Genomic DNA, 20834 nt, shown 5'->3' with positions numbered 1-20834 from the left:
GAACTGACATCTTTCCTTTTAGCTTCCATGTAAAGAATAGTCTAAGATGGAGAACAATGGAGATGTCCACAGATATAAAATGCTATCAAGTCATTCTCAGGGGAAAGACTAACTGTGGGTGAACAGTTTCCTACGCAGCAGGTACTTCCTGGTTGGGGCATCTCAGCGTAAACATCTCTTCTGCTTGTTTTTAGCCTGAGGACTCATCTCCTAAGTAGAAGTGGACTTTGCTAATCGAATCTGACCTCCTAATCAGAGCAGGTCCTGGTTCGAAACGTAAGCTTGTGTAAGCGTGTTTGTAGTGGTGCTATTCACAACAGTCCCCAGGTGGAAGCAGTGCTCCCTACAGATGAGTGGATGCAGTCAAATTCATAGAGAGAAAGCAGCATGGTGGTCTCCAGGGGCTGAAGGAGGGAGGAAGAGACAGGGAGTTAGCATTTAATGGATAGAGTTTCAGCTGGGGAAGATAAAGAAGTTTTGGAGGTGGATGGTGTCGTGTCTCCACCACAGTGTAAGTGCACCTAATGCCACTGAACTGCACACTTAAAACTGATCAAAATGGCATTTTACAATCTGTGTATTTTATCACAACAGAAAAAATACTTTTAAAATGTAAGCTCAACGTTTGAAATATTTTCATAGCTGAATTTTTACTGAATCCTTCGTTTAAGAAATAGGGCAATTTGGGGCTGGGGCTCATGGGTAGACTGCTTGCCTGGCACATCCAAAGTGCTGGGTTCGATCCTCAGCACCACATAAAAGTAAATAATAAAATAAAGGTATGTGTCCAACTACAACTAAAAAAATATTTTTTTGAAAAAAGGAAACAGGGCGACTTATCAGGCAGAAGTCTTAGAAAGCTAGAAAATATTGTTCAAGACTCAAAAACAGAGACTTCCAAGTCTCCAGCTGCACATCTTCCGTGAGAGAAGGCTGCTGTTCTGAAAAATCGAGCCACATTGAACTTATTGCCATCTTTACAGCCATGTGGACTTTCCCTTCGGGTCAACCCAATGCAGGAAATCTGTGTCAGCAGGTAGCGGCTGGAGATGAAGGGTGTTCTTTCTCCTGAGACCCTGCTCTTTTCAGCCTTCTTTAAACCTTGTGGCGTTTTAGAGTCAATTTGTGTATCCTGAAACCCTCCTCCGTTCTTGTACTTCCCTTCTGCATACTCCTGGGAGGCGAGGACTATCCCTTCCCTCACCAGATGGAGTTCGAAGCAGTTCGGTGGTGTGTCTGAACTCCCATGGTGACTTAAAGGATCTGAGATCACGATCTGCATCTCATCAGGGAAAAAACTCAATCTGCCACTCACAGGGGTGTGCCATTTCCCCTCGTCACCTCCTGTCACTCTTCCACAAGAGTGAGTACAGATCTGCACTTACACCCCAGAGTGGGTGTCTGAGGCAGCTGGACCTAGGATGAGTCACCATAGGGATGGATGGTATTATATTTTTATTTGTTTCCCCTAATTCTTTCCATCCAAGAAAGGCTGAAAAGCCAAAAAAGCCAATGCCTTGGTCCTACACCCTAGATCCACAGAGACAAAGATGGGACCACACACTGGGTCAGTGGGACTCCATGAGACACAGGGGTGTGTTCATCCCCTGTGTCCGTGATGCTCTTTTCAGAGAGAGAGAGAGAGAGAGAGCTTGGCAGAGGCTCCTGCTGCCTGTCCTGCAGAAGTGGATCCCGGTCACTGAGACCATTTCCTACCTTTCAGGGTTTCCTGCAGGGTCTGTGCAAAGCTGGCCAACCGGTGGCCGTCACTGTGGTTCTTGCTTGGATTCTCTCCCCCGGGGAGGGCCAGCGCTGCCAGGTGAAGGTTAACGAGGGTCAAGTCATTACTTCCCACCTGGGCATCAGGGAACAAGGTAACAGGGAAAGGCTTAGATGCCCACATCTGCTGCATCAGTTACAACAGCTCCACGCACACGGCTGGCCACGCAGGCCAGCTCATACCCCCCGGGAGACTGTGCAAAGCACAAGACCTACAGGAACAAGACCAATTTTGCTTTACCAGTCCACCCTCCAACATCCCCTCCAATATCCCACCCTTACTCCTCCCTAGAGTCTGAAAAATTGGATCTATCTGGAAGTGTCATGTTTTATTTTTTCCTCCTAAGTCACCATAGAAGAGGAGGTACCTTCAGCCAGTGGTTGTGAACAAACATGGAGGCTCCCCTGCCAGGATCCACTGTGAGTTCTGTTTCTTCCCCAACTCCACACATAACCCACTCAATCCCCTTTGAATGCTTGTCCCTCTGGGGCCCACTCTGTCCTGATGTTCACTTTCACCCGATTTTACACATGTGAACCCCCAAAGCTCACAGAAGCTGAGCTGCAGAGGATGTGCACCCCAGTCCTGCACCCCCGCTGTGTAGCTTCTGCGGTTGGCAGGCATGTACATATAAGGCCAGTTTATCTTCTGGGCCATCACAGTATTGCTCAGCTCCTCAGAGTTGGGCAATCCTGCCCTTCCATTTGTCATGGCAACAAACATTAAACACTAACAAGAAAGGAAGGGGTAGGGGGAGTCCCCATGGAATGGAGTATGACAGTCTTGCTTTGCAGATATGATCCCGGTTTGTAACCACCACCCATCTGGGCTGACAGCTTTGCAGCTGTGGCCCTGACTAACAGAGAAACCACCCTGAGGCCAGGGCTGGGATGTACTGCCTGAAGGGATAAGTTCCTCTCTGTAACAGACCACAAGCCTGTCCTAGAATAGGACCTAAAGTCACATTCAAGAGGTCAAGTGCCTGGCAAGGGTACCACTTTAGAGGATTTAGGCCCACTGATCACGACACCATGGCATTTTCTTATTTGCCTATTAATAACCGCTTGCCTTTTAATGACACTAGCTGGTTCTGACTGCTGCCCTGCTTGGCCAAAGCCAGAACAGCCACTCAAAGTAAAAAGAGTGGCCCCATGTGGTATTAGGAGGTTGTAAAGACCGAATCTGGCTGACTCACACATCAGCACCGCAGATGTGTCTGTGCAGACAGAAAGCCATCAATACCACAGGCAGGGGAGTGAGAGGTGCCGATGGGGACCACAGCAGATACTCTGGTGTGTGAGCACTGCCCCGCTTCTGCAGGTACAAACGTGAGAGGACATGGGTAGCCTTGTAACCCCCAACACAGGGGGCTCTGGCCAGAGATAAACTAGGCTGGGGTTAGGGGTGGCTCCCAGGCTTCAGAACTGCTGTTGAGCACACAGAATGAAGGGAGTCTCCAGGCCCAGCAAGGGATGGTCTTGCTGGGCTCTATAGTGAGGGATCACTCTGCCTGACCTGGGGTTTCACAGTTAAGTACCATGAAGATAAGTTCCATTCACTGCTCATGTGGGGACCTGTCTGAGCTCCTGGCTTCTCTTCCCTCTTGCCGCCCAGTTTCTAGGCATTTTGCTGTCTATTAGTATTTCCCAAGGGCATCCAGGAGGATTCAGGATGCCACTCGGACCAATCTGTGTAGCTGCTCCCTGACTCTGTGAGACAGAGGCTCCCTTGAGGGCCGGGCGCATCTGGAGATGCCAGCCACAGGGCTACTCTGGTGCTTCCACCCAGAGCTCCTATGGATCTCCTCCAGACAACTCTCCTTGGTAATAAGGATATGAGGCCTGAGAAGCAGCTGAGGGCAGCTCTGTAACCCCCAACCCAGCCACTGCCAAATGCAGGGCTTTAGTAGCCTGTGCCAGGCAGCAGAAGAACTGCTCAAGGTGCTTTTGAAAAATAGACAATACCGGGCCCTATTCTAGAAATTCTGACTGGGATAAGGTCTCAAAAATCTGTGATTTTAAGAAAATGTTCCTAGGTGCTTTTGGTGTGTTGGGTTTGGGAACTGGCTATATGATCACCTTCCTCCTCCATTTTTTTTTTTTTTTTATTTGAGATGGGGGTCTCCCTAGGTTGGCCTTGAACTTCCAGGCTCATGAGATCCTCAGCCTCAGCCTTCTGAGTAGTTGGGACTGCAGGTGTGCGTGGCAGGGCTTCTCTTCCTCCTTGCCCAGGTGTCAGCGAGTTATCAGGGCTGAGAGTCCCTCCAGATCCCTTTCATGTATGCACTGGGCACAGTCACCTGCCAAGGAAGCCCTAGGAGCAGGTATTGACCCAACTCTGAGAGAACCAAATCAAGGCAAAGAGCTGAACACAAGGCTCCTCTTGCTTGGTTTTATAAAAGAAACTTTCTGTTTTCCTTTTTACAAGCAGCTGGCTGTGCAGATGACATGAAGAGGGTACCTTGAACCTCGCGAGGTATGGGCTAGGGCCCGTGGGCTTCCCATGTCCATTGCTGGGCGAGCTCTCCTGTGACGCAGCGTCTCTCAGCTCCACACTGGCTGTGGCATCCCACAGGAATCCTGAGAACCCGGCCCCCTGCAGCAAAGAAGGACACAGTCTTGGTGCCCAGTTCTAAGTCCATAAGGTGCAGCCCAGCACAAGGTAAAGAGCCCAGCACAGGGGAAAGGTGTCCGAGGGACCAGATAGACTGAGAGTACAACAGCCTGCTCCAGGAGGTCACTCACACAACACAGGAATTGTTTCTGTAACAAAAAGCATACCACCAAAGCCACAGCTCACTCTTCAAAATAATTTCATACACTGCCAATTTCAGAGTTTTGCATACAGTCAGTGTGGCCTCTGTTCTTCCCTTCTGGAGGGAGGTAGGGGAAATCCTGACCAGGCAGAGAGATCTTTTACATCATTACATGCTTTGAGGCAGTAACTCATACCCTCATTTGCCAGATGAGGATATTGCTGCTCAGATGGGTTAAGTAACTTCTCTTAATCCCACAGCCCTAAATGGCAATGCTGAGAATCAAAAATAAGACTGCAAGGGATGTGTTTGGCTTATTGATTAGTTGCTGCTTACCACAAATGGGGACTGGCACCTAGTAAGTGCTTGGATATTTGCTGGGTCAACGGAGGTCAGAGCTAACAGTTGCGATGGTTTGGAACTGGTCCAGGCCCCTCTGCAGAGGAACAGGGAAGCATACAGAGGTCTGAAGCCTAGGACAGAGGTGCTGAGGCTGGTGGGTGAGGCAGACAGATTTTGGGGTGTTGTGGGCAGAGTCTGGGGCTAACCCCCTGCCGCCTCTGGAAGTTGGAAAGGCTGCTCTGAATCTGCCTGTGTCTGCCACTGCCCCTCGGGTATTGCTGGAAAGAAGAAAGGCCTGACTCCATAGCACAGCCCACCCCAGCCTCTGCAGGCTCTGTTGGTCATCAGGACACTTCTTCAGTGCCCGTGGCCCGGGAGCCATCAGTGTCATCGGACAGGCCGGCTATGCTTGTCACTACTCCTTTAAGTTGTAAAAGGAGAGGAAGTGATCCTGCACGGTCATCTTCCTGGGCAGCCACTGAGAGTCCACACCTCACTCGAATGTGCCTGCTTCAGGAGGTGGGAGGGAGGAGGGGGCCCAGCAGGGGAACTTCCAGATTGTCAGGATCTCCTTGCCTACCCTCTGGAGAGAAGAGTAGTTTGAGAATTTGAAGATCTGGGCCTCAGTCCCACTGCATCCCAGGTGAGCCACTCTGCTGGTCTAAGCCTCCGTTTCCTCAGGTGTAGAGCGGGGTCAATACCATCACCCTGTTGGCTTTGCGGATAAGCCCGTCTCCCCATAAACTATTCTTCCAGCCGTGCAGCCAAAGGAAACCCCCCGGCCTGAAAACTTCCAGGGATCCCTGGTGCCCTTATGGGGGACTCTGCACCTTCCTGTTCAATACTACCTCTCACACCTACTCAATGTGATCCCAGCAGCCCTGGGCCTTTCCTACCCCCACGTTTCTATACACACTACTCTCTCTACCAGTGACTTTTGACCCTTCCTGGGTGCCTTTACCAACTCCCTGATCCAGGTGGCTGAGAACAGCCATGGAGGAGCACAGATTTTCCCACAAAGGTAGCTCACCGGGCTCAAGTCTGACTACCACCTGACTACCTGGTGATACACTGGCTTGGGGGCAAATTGTTTCTTCTGAGGTCTCTACTTTCTCATGTGTAAACTGCCCCTCCAGCTACGAGGCAAGGACTGGAGAGAACTGAGCAGAAGACACCTGGACATATTTTGGACTTTGGAGATCTGGCAGCTGCTGCTACGACTTTCTCACACTTGTCTAGAGACTGTTCATTCATGACCTGCAGGTATATTTTGTTGGACTCATTTAGTCGCACATTTTAAAACATCCTTTTGGATTATCTGTTCATACTTAAAATTCAATAAATTTCACATGAAAATGAATCTGGGGGACTAGACCATTCTGGCCAACAATACTCCATGACTGGCTAGACCTGATACTGCACCTGTAGCTGCAGCTCACAACAGGCACCGCTCTTAGTCTACTATTGGGCATTCACATCCCTGGGACCTGGCCTGTGCTCTGCTACTGAGGCATTCTAAAGTTCCAGTGTACGCTATCTTTTAAGAACCGGGTCTCATGCTGTGGGCTAAGAAAGAGGCTATTGCTCCCATTGTACAGTTGAAGGAATCGAGACAGAGAGAGCTAAGTGGCTGGAACTCAGTTCTTTCTGCAACTGCATTCTGTTGCTCAAAGGCCTTGACTCTCCCACTTGGAGCAGGATGCCTGTCTTGTCCTTCCAACAGACTGTGAGCTTCCTGAAGGAAGGGCTGGGATCATTATTAGGTTCTGTAAAGAGTAAACATGGACAGAGCTGGGTCTCTGGGTCTGTTTTTCTCACCAATGTACATATGGCACAGAACACAGGGCCCTGCACAGAGTAACTCACCTTTCATGAGCGAGCTGTTAAGTGAATGAAGAAAGTGTGTGGAATGGACTCAAAGAGCCTCATGAACCCCCAAACACCTACATACATGTAAAGTGCTATTTTGAAAGGAAACAGATGGAGTTCTTATCACTCCTGTGTGAACAGAGGGGAGAACCCTGGGCTAAGGCCATTGGGACTAGATGCATACCACTCCAGCTGCATGTCGGCCTGCTGGGAAGAGCACTGACTCATGGTCAGCTGCTGTTTCCACCCCATGTTGAGCCCAGAGAAATGAAACTTTGGTGCATTTTTTTTAGTGGTAGCTGTAAAGAATAGGGGCCTATTTTCAATAGCAATAAATAGAGCTTATGACCAATAAAAATAAATGGCTAGACACTTTCAATCCAGAATACCTTTAGGATTTAAGAGCCCAAGTTGTAAATATCAATCACACAAGTGCAATTCACATGTGTTTGTAAGCACACTAGGTATACCAGTGACAAAAAGAAACATCTACATTTATGGGAGAATTATTAAACATATGTTTCTCAAATCATGAGTAATTATCAGGAATCTTTTTGAAAATCTAATACCCCACTGATGCTAATCATTTCAAGGTGAATAAATGTGGGCTTGAATATAATATGTAAGAACAAAAATGTCTATAGACAGAGATTTATCCATAATTATTGAATGTTACTGATAAAAAGTAAAAAATCTGCAAAAGATTTCAATAAAGCATTTCTATGTTCATAATTCCCACTACTGAAAGCAAATACTTCATGTATGAACTAAGGTGAATCTCAAGTTTTCAGTCAATGAATAATGGGCTCTCCACAGACGTGGCAGAGGAATGGTGGCAAGGGATTATAAGGGCAATGGACAGAAACACTCATTTGCTGCCTTGGTCCGGGGCAGGGTTTTTCCTCCCTAAATTCTAACCTCCCATTTCCATCTGGGAAGGAGACCATTCCTGATCTGAACATAAAATGAGAACCAGGGCATGAGAAATGAATGGCAAAGTGAACAGACACTACTCAGAAGATGATATACAATTTATCAACAAATATATGAAAAAATGTTCAACATCTCTAGTAATTAGAGAAATGCAAATCAAAACTACTCTAAGATTTCATCTCATGCCAGTCAGAATGGCAAGGATACTACCAACAATAAGTGTGGGAGGGCTGGGGATGTGGCTCAAGAGGTAGCGCGCTCGCCTGGCATGTGTGCGTGGCCCGGGTTCGATCCTCAGCACCACATACAAACAAAGATGTTGTGTCTGCCGAAAACTAAAAATAAAAACATTAAAATCTCTCTCTCTCTCTAAAAAAAAAAAAAAAAAAAAAAAACATTAAAAAAAATAAATGTGGGTGAGGGTATGGGGAAAAAGGTACATTGAGACATTGCTGGTGGGACTACAAATTGGCCCAACCACTCTGGAAAACAGTATAGAGATTCCTCAGAAAACCTGAAATGAAACAAACCATTTGACCCAGTTATACCACTTCTTTGTTCATATCCAAAGTGTAAGGGTAAAATTTCTAAGCTGGTTCTAAACTGCAAAGCCTGAGTTAAAGTGCAAAAGACCGGGCATTGTAAAGTTTCCAAGCTGCAGGGCCTGAGTTAAAAAGTGAAGGACCAGGTATTGTTAAAATCCTCTGTTAGGACAATACTGGAACTGCCCAGTAAATATTCCCACTGACTCCCTGGTTGTCTAATAACCTGGGACTCTGTGCAGTATGTCACGTAGGCATTTAGGCCCAAAACCAATCAGTTTGAATGTGTACCCCGCTTAGAAGTGACCAATCACCCCCGTCCAATCTGTTCCTGCCAATGAATGTACTAATCATGTCTCAGAGTTGTTGTTCAATTTTCCTGCGCCTCATGATGATTTGTTCTGATGTATGCAAAGCCCCCCGCCCTCCCCAAAAAATGTACTTAAGCTCTGCTTGACCTCTGCTCTGGGCTCTGGGCTGCTCTAGCTTTTTGAGCGAGCTGGCCTGGGGCCTCAGCGCGCTGAATTGGATCCTCAATAAACTCCCTCCTGCTTATTGCATGAAGCCAGTCTCTTGTGGTCTCTTCCTCCGACGCTTCGCCGGACCCTTACAAAAGGACTTAAAATTAGTAGTAAAATCAGTATACTACAGTGACGTAGCCACACCCATGTTTATAGCAGCTCAGTTCACAATAGCTAAACTGTGGAAGCAACCTAGATGCCCTTCAATGGATGAATGGATAAAGAAACTGTGGCATATACACACAATGGAATATTACTCAGCATTAAAAGAGAATAAAACATTGACATTAGCAGGTAAATGGATGGAGAATATCATGCTAAGCAAAGTAAGTCAATTCCAAAAAAAAACAAAGCCAAATGTTTTCTCTGATAAGTAGATGTTGATCCATATGGGGGAGGGAGCATAGGAAGTATGGCGGAACTTTGAATTGAACAGAGGTGATTGAGGGGAGGAGAGAGGGTATGTGGGTAAGAAAGATGGTGGAATAACATGGGCACATGTATGATTGCATGAATGATGTGACTCTATATCGTGTACAATCGGAGAAATGAAAAGTTGTGTTCCATTTGTGTACAATGAATTGAAATGCATTCTGCTGTCATGTATAACTAATTAGAATAAAAAAATTCTATCCTTAAAAAAAAAAAAAAAAGATGGGGCTGAGGTTGTGGCTCAGTGGTACTTGCTTAGCATGTGTGAGGTACTGGGTTCAATTCTCAGCACCACATATAAATAAATAAAGGTCCATTAACAACTAGAAATTGCATCAAAGGAAAAGGAAAATCTTCCTACTGGCAAAGGAAATCTTCAAACATCTTTGGAGAAAAAAGTAGGTTTCCATAAAGTGAAAACAAAGGCCAGGTTTTACAGGTGAGGGTACCTTCTGGAGTGGACTTGAGGGCTTCTCAGCAACAACAGACTTCCAGCAGCCCCGAGGCCCCTTCCACTTGCGGATGTTGGGCAGGATGGGCTGGTTTAGCTCCGCACAGAACTGCAAAGACAGAGCAGAAATTAGTGAGTGCTCACAGCGGCAGCCTGGGGGCAGGATGCTGTGATTCTGAATAACCACAAATCATTCAGAGACTTGTTAAACTTCATCTCTGTATTCTCAAAGATCAGGGTTCACGGTGTTACCTATCAACAGAAAAATAAATAAATAAAAAGTTAACAAAACAAATCCCAGAGTTCACAAAGATGCAGACAACTAAATAAGCATCACATATGAAAAAGCAAACCATCCACCTGTGAAACTCCAAATTATCACCTGGAGACTCTGTTCACAGAAATCGATTCTTGCTGTAACCTTAATTCTTGCCTAAACAGTTCAGAAAGAGCTGTGAGAATCCTTTTTATGCTTGCAAACCCAGTGGATTCAAGGTCGCCAGGAAGGTCTAGATCAGGGTAAAATCCAAAAGGGAAAAAAGATAACTACATGGTGTCTTTTCTCCCCAGAATTAGCTTAGAGAGGGCAACAAATGACCCTCAGCTTAATCATGAACCACCATATTGTTCACCTTGGTTTTCTTTTCTTTTTTTTCCCCCTGGCACTGGAGATTGAACCCAAGGGTGCTCTATCACTGAGCTATATTCCCCAGCCCATTTTATTTTTTATTTTGAGATTGGCGTGCGAACCATAAAGTGACCTTTATCACTGAGGCAAAGTAAAATTTTATTTTTTTACAAAGTGGGATGAGGAAAACTACCGACTTCACAGCAGCTAGACCAGCTCCTCTGATACATTCTCTTGAGGCTGGTTCATTTGAGGGGGCCCTGGAATCTGTCAGATTGGGACACAGTTTTTGAGATATTGCCCCTCCCTGGTGGCAGACACTTTCTTGTCCCTTGACATCTCTGAACACTCCATTCACATCCTTCTCTGCACGCCCTACAAGTGATGGTATCTCCTACCTTCCTTCTGAGCTCTTGCTCCAATGAGCTGCTCTTCATCAAGCTCATGTATCCTGACCCTGAATCAGCTTACACCTCTATCTTAAAGACCCCAAATCTACAGCTGTGGTTCAGCTTTCCCTAAGTTTTGAACTGTACTTCCAACGTCCCCTTTAACATTTCCATCTGAAGGTCTCCTCAGAACTTCTAAACAGCAGGTCCCAAAGGGACACCTCTGTCCCCTCCCCAACTTTTGCCCCCCTCTATTCATGGTACTCCCACACTCCCCACTGCTCTGATTCGTCCCTCTCCTCCCTTGTGTCCTATCCCTCACAGAGTGTGGGATTCTACTTGCATCTGACTGTGGTGCTCCCCCTGGGTCTACAGTCCCCTTTCTGAGCCCATCTCCTCTCCCCTGAACTCTGGTGTGATTTCTAAGGAGCCTTCCTGCCTCTCTGCCATCTAATCTATTTCCTTCTATCCACCAGGTAGGAAGGGGCCACACTGTAGTGTGGTCCTGGGACTGGTAGCATCAGCATCACCTGGGAACTTGCTGTAAGCTCTCTGGCCTCATCCTAGATATTTTGGACTAGAAATTCCAGGGTGGGGGCCTAGCAGTCCCTGTGGTAACAAGCCCTCTAGGTGATCTTTATATAAGCTGAGGTTTGAGAATCACTGTGGCTGTCCAGGGCCCTCGTAGGTATCCATCCTAGATTTTGGCAGTGCTAGTGATAGCCATTGGCTATCAGCCTCCTGGCAGTCCCCTCTGGGCCTCAGCTGCAGAGACCTGCTCTCACACTCTGCTGGGTGCCGGGGGCTGGATGAGGCCAAGGTCTAAAGATCTGGTCTTTGTGCCCACATTTTCTACTCTGTAAGAAGGACTACGAGGCATAAGCAAGGACTTGGCCAGTCACTGCCCCAGTAATAAGCGCCATGAAGAAAATGAAAATGGGCAAGGGGAGGGAGCATGCTGGGAGGTCTGCTTTAGACAGAGCTGCTTTCCTCGTGAGTCATTTAGTATCTGCCTTCTCCAACAGTAGACTCCATCAGGGCAGGGACTGTGCCTGGTCACCTTTTATATACCACACCTGGTACAGGCATGACACTCATTTAAATGCTGGTGAATTAGAAAACTTGATGGGAGACTAGTCTTCACATCTGTGCATGAAAAATAAAAGGTCTTTTAACTGCTACCTCAATTTTAATCTCTTTGCAGGCTTTAAGCTCTACGCTTACTGAGTATCTGGGGAATGTCCTCTTTGGAATTTGGTCATCTATGTCTTTTATCACAAGTTTCACTCTCAAGAATGTCTGGTGCAGAGTGGCTGTGGACAGCGTCATTCCTGACTGGGGTTCAGGGGGGCACCCTAGATGAATCTCCTTGGCTGGACGCTCCTGGCTGGAAGCCATTCTCTGTTGGGGAATGAAACACTGGAAAACACAGCCAGAATTAGGTACTATAACTTTAGGAATCCAGTGAGGAAACGTACTTTACAAAGGATTTGATTTCCGTGCTTGCTGGGTGACCAGCAGAAATGACTCCAAGAATCATTAAGAAGGGCAGCAGCATTCCATTGCCACCTGGTGCTCTACCATTCTCTTCACAAGAGGTCCTGAGCCTGACTGCTCATCTGAATCTGAAGACACACGGGGAGGCTTTATTTTTAAAAAGCCCCACCATCAGGGGGAAGGGGAGAGGGGTGGGCAAAGGAAGGTACTGGGAAGTAGAACTGATAGAATTGCTGCATGCATAGATAAGTATACCACAACAAAACCCACTGTTCTTTATAATATGCACCAGAAAAAAAAAAAAGTCCCACTGGGATGATTAGCCAACCAGGTAGGTTAGAGAGCCCCTGCCTCTGGGAACACTGTTGTATGGGACACACTGTCTATAGACAGCCAGCAGTGCCAACAGAATGGTTCTTCTTGCTGAGAAATCTAATCTCTCCTAACCCCCCCCGGGAGGACATTCAAATACCTGATCATAGGCCAAACTTACTCCCCTTCCTGGCAACACCACTTTGATGGGAAAGAGGTGGCCCAGGCCAACTCTCACCGCTCTCAAAGATGAGGTTGGACTAGCCAATGCGAGATCACTGTGTCATGGGGGCACTTGTTAAAGATGTAAATTCTTTAAGTAGGCCCCATCCCAGATCTACTTAAAGACTGGGGTGGGACTCAGCTATCGGCATGTAACAGTCTTGCCAGATGATTCTGAAGTTAAAAAGTTGATATAATGTGTTACGGTTTGGATGTGAGGTGTCCCCCAAAAGCTCACATGTAAGATGATGCAGGAAGGTTCAGAGGAGAAATGATTGGGTTGAGAGAGTCTTAACCGAATCGGTGATTTAATCCCCTGGTAGGGATTAACTGAGGGGTAACTGAAGTGGTGGGGTGTGGCTAGAGGAGGTGGGAATTGGGGCATGGTGTTGGAGTATATATTCGTATCTGGCCAGTGGAGTCTGTCTCTGCTTCCTGACCACCAATGAAGCTGCTTCCCTCCACCACACTCTTCTTGTGAAGTTTGGCCTCACCTTTATCTCCAAAGAATGGAGCCTGTTGTCTGTGGACTGAGACCTCTGAAACCGTAGCCCCTAAATAAACCTTTCCTCCTCTACAGTTGTTCTGGTGGGGTCTTTTAGTTGCAGCAGTGAAAAAAGTGACTAAAACATAATGGATGAAAGACACTACATTTTTCTTTATTTTGTATCCCATACTATATTGCTCACTGCTAAACTCTAGAAACTCCAAGAAGACAAAATCCCTGACCCTCTGGGCCATCTTAATTTTGCACATCTGGAGCCTTGCTCTTGATACTCTCTCTCAGTCCACATCAGAGACCTATTACTAGGAACAACTAATAACTTAAGAGACCAGGAAGGTAAGTGCTGATGCCTAAAAGCTTTCTATGCCCTAATTTCCTTGATTAGAATTGAGTAAGAGGTAGGTACTTTCTTCTATTTCTAGGACTGGGAAAAAAACCTTCCAGTTTCTTAACTGAGTTACTGTTTGTACTAACAGTTCACAGCAAACCCAAAGAGGGAAGTGTGTTTTAGTTCCTTGCTACTTAAGGTGTGGTCCATGGACCAAGCAGCAAAGACCTTACCAGAGAGCCTGCTAGAAATGTAAACTCCAAGCCTGCGGGAGACTAGACACATCAGGGTCTGCAGGTTCACAGGAGCCCCTGGGGGAATTTATGAGCTTGTGAAGCTTCCAGAAGTCTTCTGGAGAGCCTTTCTGTTGGTAGGCCCTGAGGCAGATGCTATTGAGCATATCATCTCTCCTGGCTCTCATGGTCCATAGTTACCAGCTATTCATGAGCAGAGTGCTGCACAGAAAGGTTAAGTGCAAGCATGGGCTTCAAGTCAAGATTACACAGCTGATAAGTCTGAGGGGGGTTCTGAGAGTAGCTCTGCTATGGGCTGCATCACCTCCTGTCCATGCGGAGGTAAAAGGTAGAGCAGGGCAGGTTCTAAGGGGTTGGGGCCAGCCAGCCCACCTCTACTGAATCCTTAGATCCCTTCTCCCAAACATTTCAAAGGAAAACAAAACCATCCTCTGAGAGCTCCCAATCTGAACTCTTTGTCTTAAACCATTTTATTGTGATCAGCTGGTTGTCAAATTTTCTGTTTCACTCACATAACCAGAAGAAAATAATACTCTTATGGGTACAAGTGGCTCGCCAGGGCAGAAAGGTCGAAATGGCTGGGATGGCAGTCTCTCGGGTAATTCTGATCTATACATCCTGAAAATGGCCACAGCCCTACTTGTGCTTCTCAAACCTGTGGCTAACTTATTGCCTCTCTCTATCAGAATTAAGCTGGCTCTTGATTTTAAAACAGTGGATGGATTAGCGGATCCTATTATACCTGATTGACTGACTCAATTTCTGAGGTTACTGCCAAGATGTATACTTGGTACAAGTTCCCTAAGCAATCCTAAACAAGTTTGAGAAGCTCAGACAAGCAGAGAATTGTTCATTTGGAGCTCCGCCTTCCTAGTTCTTAATACCTGTGATTTTGAAAGATAGTTTTATTATTCAAAACGAATACCCTTTAGCTTTCACAGCCCACACTTTGAAAGCATCTGACTTATGGCTCTTTGTGGATAATCCTAGGAGATAACATGCCCCTGGTGGACGTGGGTGCACAATAGGCATGCAATGGCTATTTGATGAGTGAATAATTCAATGGGAAAATTGTTCCTTGGGAATTCCACTTTTGCTTCTCTCTCCCAAAATAAGTTACAAGAACTACCACGAACTTGACTTGTTTCTCTGGAGTCAGACCAAATGTGGGGCTGGGGTAGGGGTAAAACTCTTATTCTTTGGCACCTACCCCACAACCAGCTTGTCAGAGGTTGACCAGTACTAACACTTGGATATAAAATGTCCCCCATAGGCTTGATCCCTAGCTAATGGTGTATGGGGAGGTGGTGGAATCTTTAAGATGTGGGCCTACTGGGAGAAAGTTAGGTCATTGAGGGTGTGTTCTTGAAATGGACATTAGGATCATGGCCCCTTCTTTCTCCCTTTGCTTCCCAGTCACTATGAATTGAACAGCTTCTAACCACAGGCTTCCTGCCATGATGGACTATATTGCTATAGGTCCAAAGATAATGGGCCAAGATACCTTTGAAACAGTAAGCCAAAAGAAACCTTTCCTCCCTAAAAGTTAACAATCTTAGTTATTTTGTCACAGTAATGGAAACCTGACTAACACAACCAACCAGAGATCAAAAAGTGACTGATGATCTCTGGACCACACCCCACCTCTGGGTTTGGCAACAAGGAGCCTCAAAGAAGGTGCCCATGTGCTGGCACTTGGAAATGCCTACTCCTAAAAACAAAACTACTTTGGTCATGACCTCAGAACTTCCTGCATCCTGGGTCTGCCCTGAATCAGCTGACAGTTTATCTCTGCAGTGACAAAAGGGCTCTAGAGATTAAAATCAGCGGATTTTTTTTTGTGTGTGTGTGTGTGTGTGTGTGCCCGTGGACTTTTGACTTTTTTTCTTTACTTTGAATTCTTCCTACTTTTTGCAAAGAATAACCCATCTCTGATGGGGAAATGAAAATAAAAAGGTGTTCCAACTTCACTGGGGTGGTTATCCACTAACCACCAGGCTCAGATGCCCTTTAAACTTCCCTTTCCAGTCACATTAAAACCAAACCCAGGCTCTGTGAGCAATTTGCAAAGATGAGCTGCTAACAGAGACTGCACTGTTAATTGGAGACAGAACATCAGAAGCCCTGGTAGGCATTTTAAAGACCACACCAAATGGCCACTTTATCCTGCTTCCTGGATGGGTGGGGAGGGTATGTTTTCACTTTGAACTCTTGGGGTGAAGTCAAATTCCCAGATGAAGTTGCTTCCCTGGGTTGGTGTTTCACTTGCTTTCCTGATTCTGGACGTGACTTCCCTTTGACAATGAGTTTCCCATATGTTAACGACCAATTTCCTCCCTGCTCCCCGTGGTGGCTACTAAAAACACAGTCTATTTTTGGTGGATAAAGAAGCCCAGGTGAGTTTTCCTTATAAAGATATATTGCCATCACAAAGAGAAGCAGCCCTGTCTTCAGTCATGCAAGGTCAAGAGACTGAACTTTCACTTGAATACATAGGACCTGGGGGGGTGGGGGGGAGAGATGTTTAGAAGTGTTAATGCTAAATAAGGGATTGTCCTCCTCAGGACCTTCAAGCTTAGGAATGTTACAGCCCATGTGAGAAACCAGTGAGTCTCACATGGAGGGCAAGTCAGGAATGGTTAAAGGTCATTAAAAAGTGAGTGATGATGGAGTTTTACCCGGCTATAAAGAAGAATGAAACTGTGACATTTGCTAGTAAATGGATGGAACATCCTGCTAAGTGAAATAAGTCAGACTCAGAAAGTCAAGGGTCAAATGTTTTCTCCCATATGCTCAAGTTAGAGAGAAGTAAGGAAAAAGGGGTGGGGGGACAGATCCCACAAAAAGAGGGAAGGTTGGTGGAGGAGAGGAAGAAGATTGACAGGGAGGGAGGAGGGAGAGGAAAAGGGAGGAATATGGAATAAAATAGACAAAATTACACTACGTACACTAATGAATACAACATAGTGAATTCTACCTTTATGTATATAAAGCACCAATTTAAAAACAGCAATAGATAAACAATGTTACATCACACACACACATACACACACACACACACACACACACACAGGCACGCACGCGTGCGCAACTGAGCTACACCACACTCCCTCCCTCAACCTTATGGAGCATGAAGACTGCTCACTGGCTTAAATGCTTCAGAGAAGAGCTGTGTTTCCACAGAGCCAGGACCAGGTGCAGCCACCTTTGCTCAAATGCAAACATAGGTACACATACCAGAAGTGGGGAGGGCAGCTTGGTCCCAAGTGGGAATGAAAGCAAGGTACCTTGGGGCTCCTGGGCCACTCTGAAGCCATCATACAACAAAAAGTGTCCATGCAAGCATGGTGGCACATGCTTGCAATTCCAGCCACTCCGGAATGTGAGGCAGGAGGATCAGAAGTTCAAGGCCACCCTCAGCAACTTAGGGAGACACTCAGCAACTTAAGGAATGTAACAGCTCAGGTGAGACCCTGTCTCCTCAGAATAAAAAAATTAAAAAAAAAAAAAAAAGGACTGGGATGTAGCTCAGAGGTAAAATGCACCGGGTTTAATCCCTTGTACCAAAATAAATAAATAAATAAAAAGAAGTGACCATGTACTCTCTGAGAAAACTGAACAATGTAAAAGTCTAGTCATTTATTTACTGTAAATTAAATAATAACCGTGATTGGCCGCCTACATATAACAAGTAAGCTGATTACAAAGTGTTCCCAAGATATTTAAAATACCAACATGTCCATGTTTTGCAAGGCTGTGTATACTTTTCCCAGTTCTGCTTGTCAGCCTTAAAGGCCCCGACACAGAGATGGGGCTCCGCACAGAACGCCAACACAATGTGAAGCAAAAGCAGAGCATTCCAACCCCCTTCCTCCCTCAGTCTTTTCTCTCTTTCTCTCTACTTGTTTGGCGCTGGAACCCAGAGCCTTGAGCATGCCAAGCATGTGCTCTGCGACTGAGCTACACGCCCCTCCCCCCATCAACCTTATGGAGCAAGAAGACTGCTCACTGGCTTAAGTGCTTCCGAGAAGAGCTGTGTTTCCACAGAGCCAGGACCAGGCGCAGCCACCTTTGCTCAAATGCAAACAACTTAGGGAGACCCTCAACACATCCTAGAGGGGGTGGGGAGGGCAGCTTGGTCCAAAGTGAGAACGAGAGCAAGGCGCCTTGGGGCTCCTGCGCCACTCTGAAGCCATCACACAACAATGCCTCCTCCAGGAGCCATGCCCAGAAGTCCAGGAGCCCAAGGAGGGAGAAGTGGAGGCCATTCATCCTCGCTACTCAGAGTCCCAGTGAGTCACTCGCCTTTTTCACTGGAGAAAGAAAAACTGGGCTTGTTTCCTTGTAGCTTCAGCAGCTTCCTCAGAGGGCCACGTTATGGAATGAAAGGAGAAGAGCAAGGAGGAGCTCCGGGACCCTGGGGACATCCCCGAACACCACTGGGCCTCGGTCTCCCCATCGGTAAAGTGAAGGGAGAAAGGTGATGACCTCATCCAAGGCCCCCTCCAGTTCTAAGATAGTATCATTCTAGAACTCTGGGAGGAGAGGGTGGAGAAAAGAGGGCAAGCGGAGGGGACAGACAAGATTCTCATAAACGTTAGAACTCCTTTCTCCCTCCTCCTCCGTGATGGTTGCCCTGTGAACTCCATGAAGAAGCTGATGGCATTTATAAGACACTGGATCAACTTTCCAAAGGCTCAGAACTCCAAAACCAGGGCCCCTCAAAGCCTACACCAGCCTTCCTCAGGGTCCCCTCCACCCATGTATGTATAATACGTCAAAATACATTCTACTGTCACATGGAACTAAAAAGAACAAACAAAAAATTAAACAAAAATAGACTGAGGGAGGCGGACTGAGGAGGGAAAGGGGACTGGCCTTCGTGAGGTGCCAAACACGTGGCAGGCACTTCCACACATTCACGTGCAGTCCTGACGGCAACTCTGAGGTAGGCCCTGACACGCCCACTTGGCACCTGAGGAAACTGGGACAAAAAGGGTAACATGGCTAGTCAGCCACAGCCAGCGAGTGCCAATGTGTGGGCCACCTAGGACGAAAACCACTCAGGTTTGGTCCACTCTAACATGCAAACGCACTCTCAGAGGTCACCAATGACACGGGCGGGCTTGTGTGGTGGGAGGGTGTGCGAGTGTGAGTGCACCACACATTCCAACCTGTAGGTTGCTGGAGCTAAAACCTGCTCCATCACTGCCCTGGTGTTCAGTTTTGTCACTAATGCCTAAGTCACGCACCCCCACGATGGCTCTCACAGGGAGGTCAGCACATGGACAGACTTCTCCCCGGTAGGGTCGAGGACTGGAGCCTATGCCTATTCCCGTCTACATGGCTCAGGGTTCATAGCACGTAAGGGACCACTGCTTTAAAAGCTCAGGCCCCATCCTTCTTTGGCCCGAGAAGCCACAGGCTTCCAGCTCCTTCTTCACTGTGGGCCACCTCTGGGGCAGCTCCTCAGCATGCTCTTTCCACCAGCACCAGAAAGGAATTCTGGATGAGTGCTCCCCCTTGTTTAAGCACTCTTATCACACAGAGGAAGACAAAAAGCAAACAAGGAGCCATTTCCTCAGTCCCCAAGTCGGCTAATTATTGGTTGCTTCTACAGAACCAAGGGAAGTGGCACCCACAGGTCCTCCTGTTACTGGTGGCTGCTGGCTGTGAACCTCGTTCCCAAAGACATCGATCATACAAGTTCTGAATAGGATGGTTACAAAAAGCAAAGGGAGGACCAAAAGAGAAAACCTTAAGGACAACTAAAACTTTTTTTTTTTTTTTTTTTTTTTTGGCAAGGGCAGTTCTAAATCAAAGAGTGAGAGGGAGTTGGAGACTTCATGAAGCAAGGTTAGGGACAAGGGATACACAAGCGCTCATTAGGGATGCTACACTTCCACCTGTCACCAGCATCACCAGTGTCAGCTTTACTATGTATTCCTGGCCTTTAGGAAAGTTCCCAGAAGTCTTTTCTTCTCTCACAGTTTTCAGATGCGAAGACTTAATCCTAACTGGGAATCCAGACTTTGACAGCAAATTTTTTTCCTTTTTCCTTTTTTTTTTTTTTGAGGCTAATGTCCTACAAATACAGATCAGGATAATTTATAAAGAAACAGAAATAAAATGGATAATACATCACACGAAGACCACCACTACTGACATTTCTGGTAGAGTTCTTTCAGAGCTATTTCATATTCATTATATCAACATATTTTACCTACATATTCATATAGACACACACATACACACTTTTGGGTTCTGCTTTTGTGACTTTTATTGTGCAATCTTATTATTATTTGGGAGGGGGTGGTGGGGCTTGAGCCCAGGGACACTTTACTACTAAGCTACATCTTTAGCCCTTTTTTCAAAAAAAAAAAAAAATTTTATTCTAAGATAAGGAGTTGCTAAATCACTGAGGCTGGCCTTGAAATTGTGATCCCTCTGCCTCAGCCTCCTGAGTGGCTGGGATCACAAGCGTGTGCCACCATGTTGTTTTAACATAGGTACCTGTGATAAACCAAAGGCCACACAGGGACTGTGTGGATGGATGACCAAGGACATTAGCCCCCCGGAATCTATAGCAGAGAGGATGTGACTCCTTTTTAAAATCTCTGACACAAAAGTGGAGAGTCTTCATAAATAGCTTCTTTTCTTTCACCTAAAAAATAAGCAGTTTCCACTCCCCAATCCCCAGCTTTATACTAAAACATCTCTTTGGAGAATTTGTCCACCATGTATTTGCTAGGACCTTCGGGTGTGTGTGAGGCCCCAAGCCACATGAATATATAGTTTGGTTGATGTGTGTTGAAAAGGACTTGGGACTACTCAGACACAACTCAGTCCACGTGTCAACTGTCAGCTCTGGTCCTTTAAACAAGCATACCCAGACCTCAGCAGTACCACTCCGCCCATCACTAGGGCTTCTCTTCTGGGAAGAGTGGTTTCACTTTCTGAGAACTTAAGTGGAGTCATGTTCATTATTTAAGAGCAGGGACACTGGTCCATGGCAGCCCTGCACACAGACTAAAGAAATACTTCCTGGATTCAAACTTTGCATCAGCTGCTGAC

At 46.5% G+C, this 20834-nt stretch overlaps 1 protein-coding gene across 2 annotated transcripts in view; it reads right to left on the bottom strand.

Annotated features, from left to right (window-relative positions):
- Nucleotides 1-20834, bottom strand: part of Eepd1 (endonuclease/exonuclease/phosphatase family domain containing 1) — a 115178-nt gene that overhangs the window by 8180 nt on the left and 86164 nt on the right. For both annotated transcript variants that reach the window (XM_026387624.2, XM_026387626.2), the window contains exons 4-6: nucleotides 9624-9734; nucleotides 4241-4375; nucleotides 1717-1855 (exon numbers count right to left, since the gene is read on the bottom strand). In XM_026387624.2, coding sequence (XP_026243409.2) covers nucleotides 1717-1855; nucleotides 4241-4375; nucleotides 9624-9734 — 385 coding nt within the window. The remainder of the gene's footprint in view (nucleotides 1-1716; nucleotides 1856-4240; nucleotides 4376-9623; nucleotides 9735-20834) is intronic.

The sequence above is a fragment of the Urocitellus parryii genome, chromosome 3 (assembly GCF_045843805.1).
Source record: "Urocitellus parryii isolate mUroPar1 chromosome 3, mUroPar1.hap1, whole genome shotgun sequence".
Lineage (NCBI taxonomy): Eukaryota > Metazoa > Chordata > Mammalia > Rodentia > Sciuridae > Urocitellus > Urocitellus parryii.
Note: the sequence above shows the minus strand (reverse complement) of the source record. Positions and strands in the feature narration are given on the sequence as shown.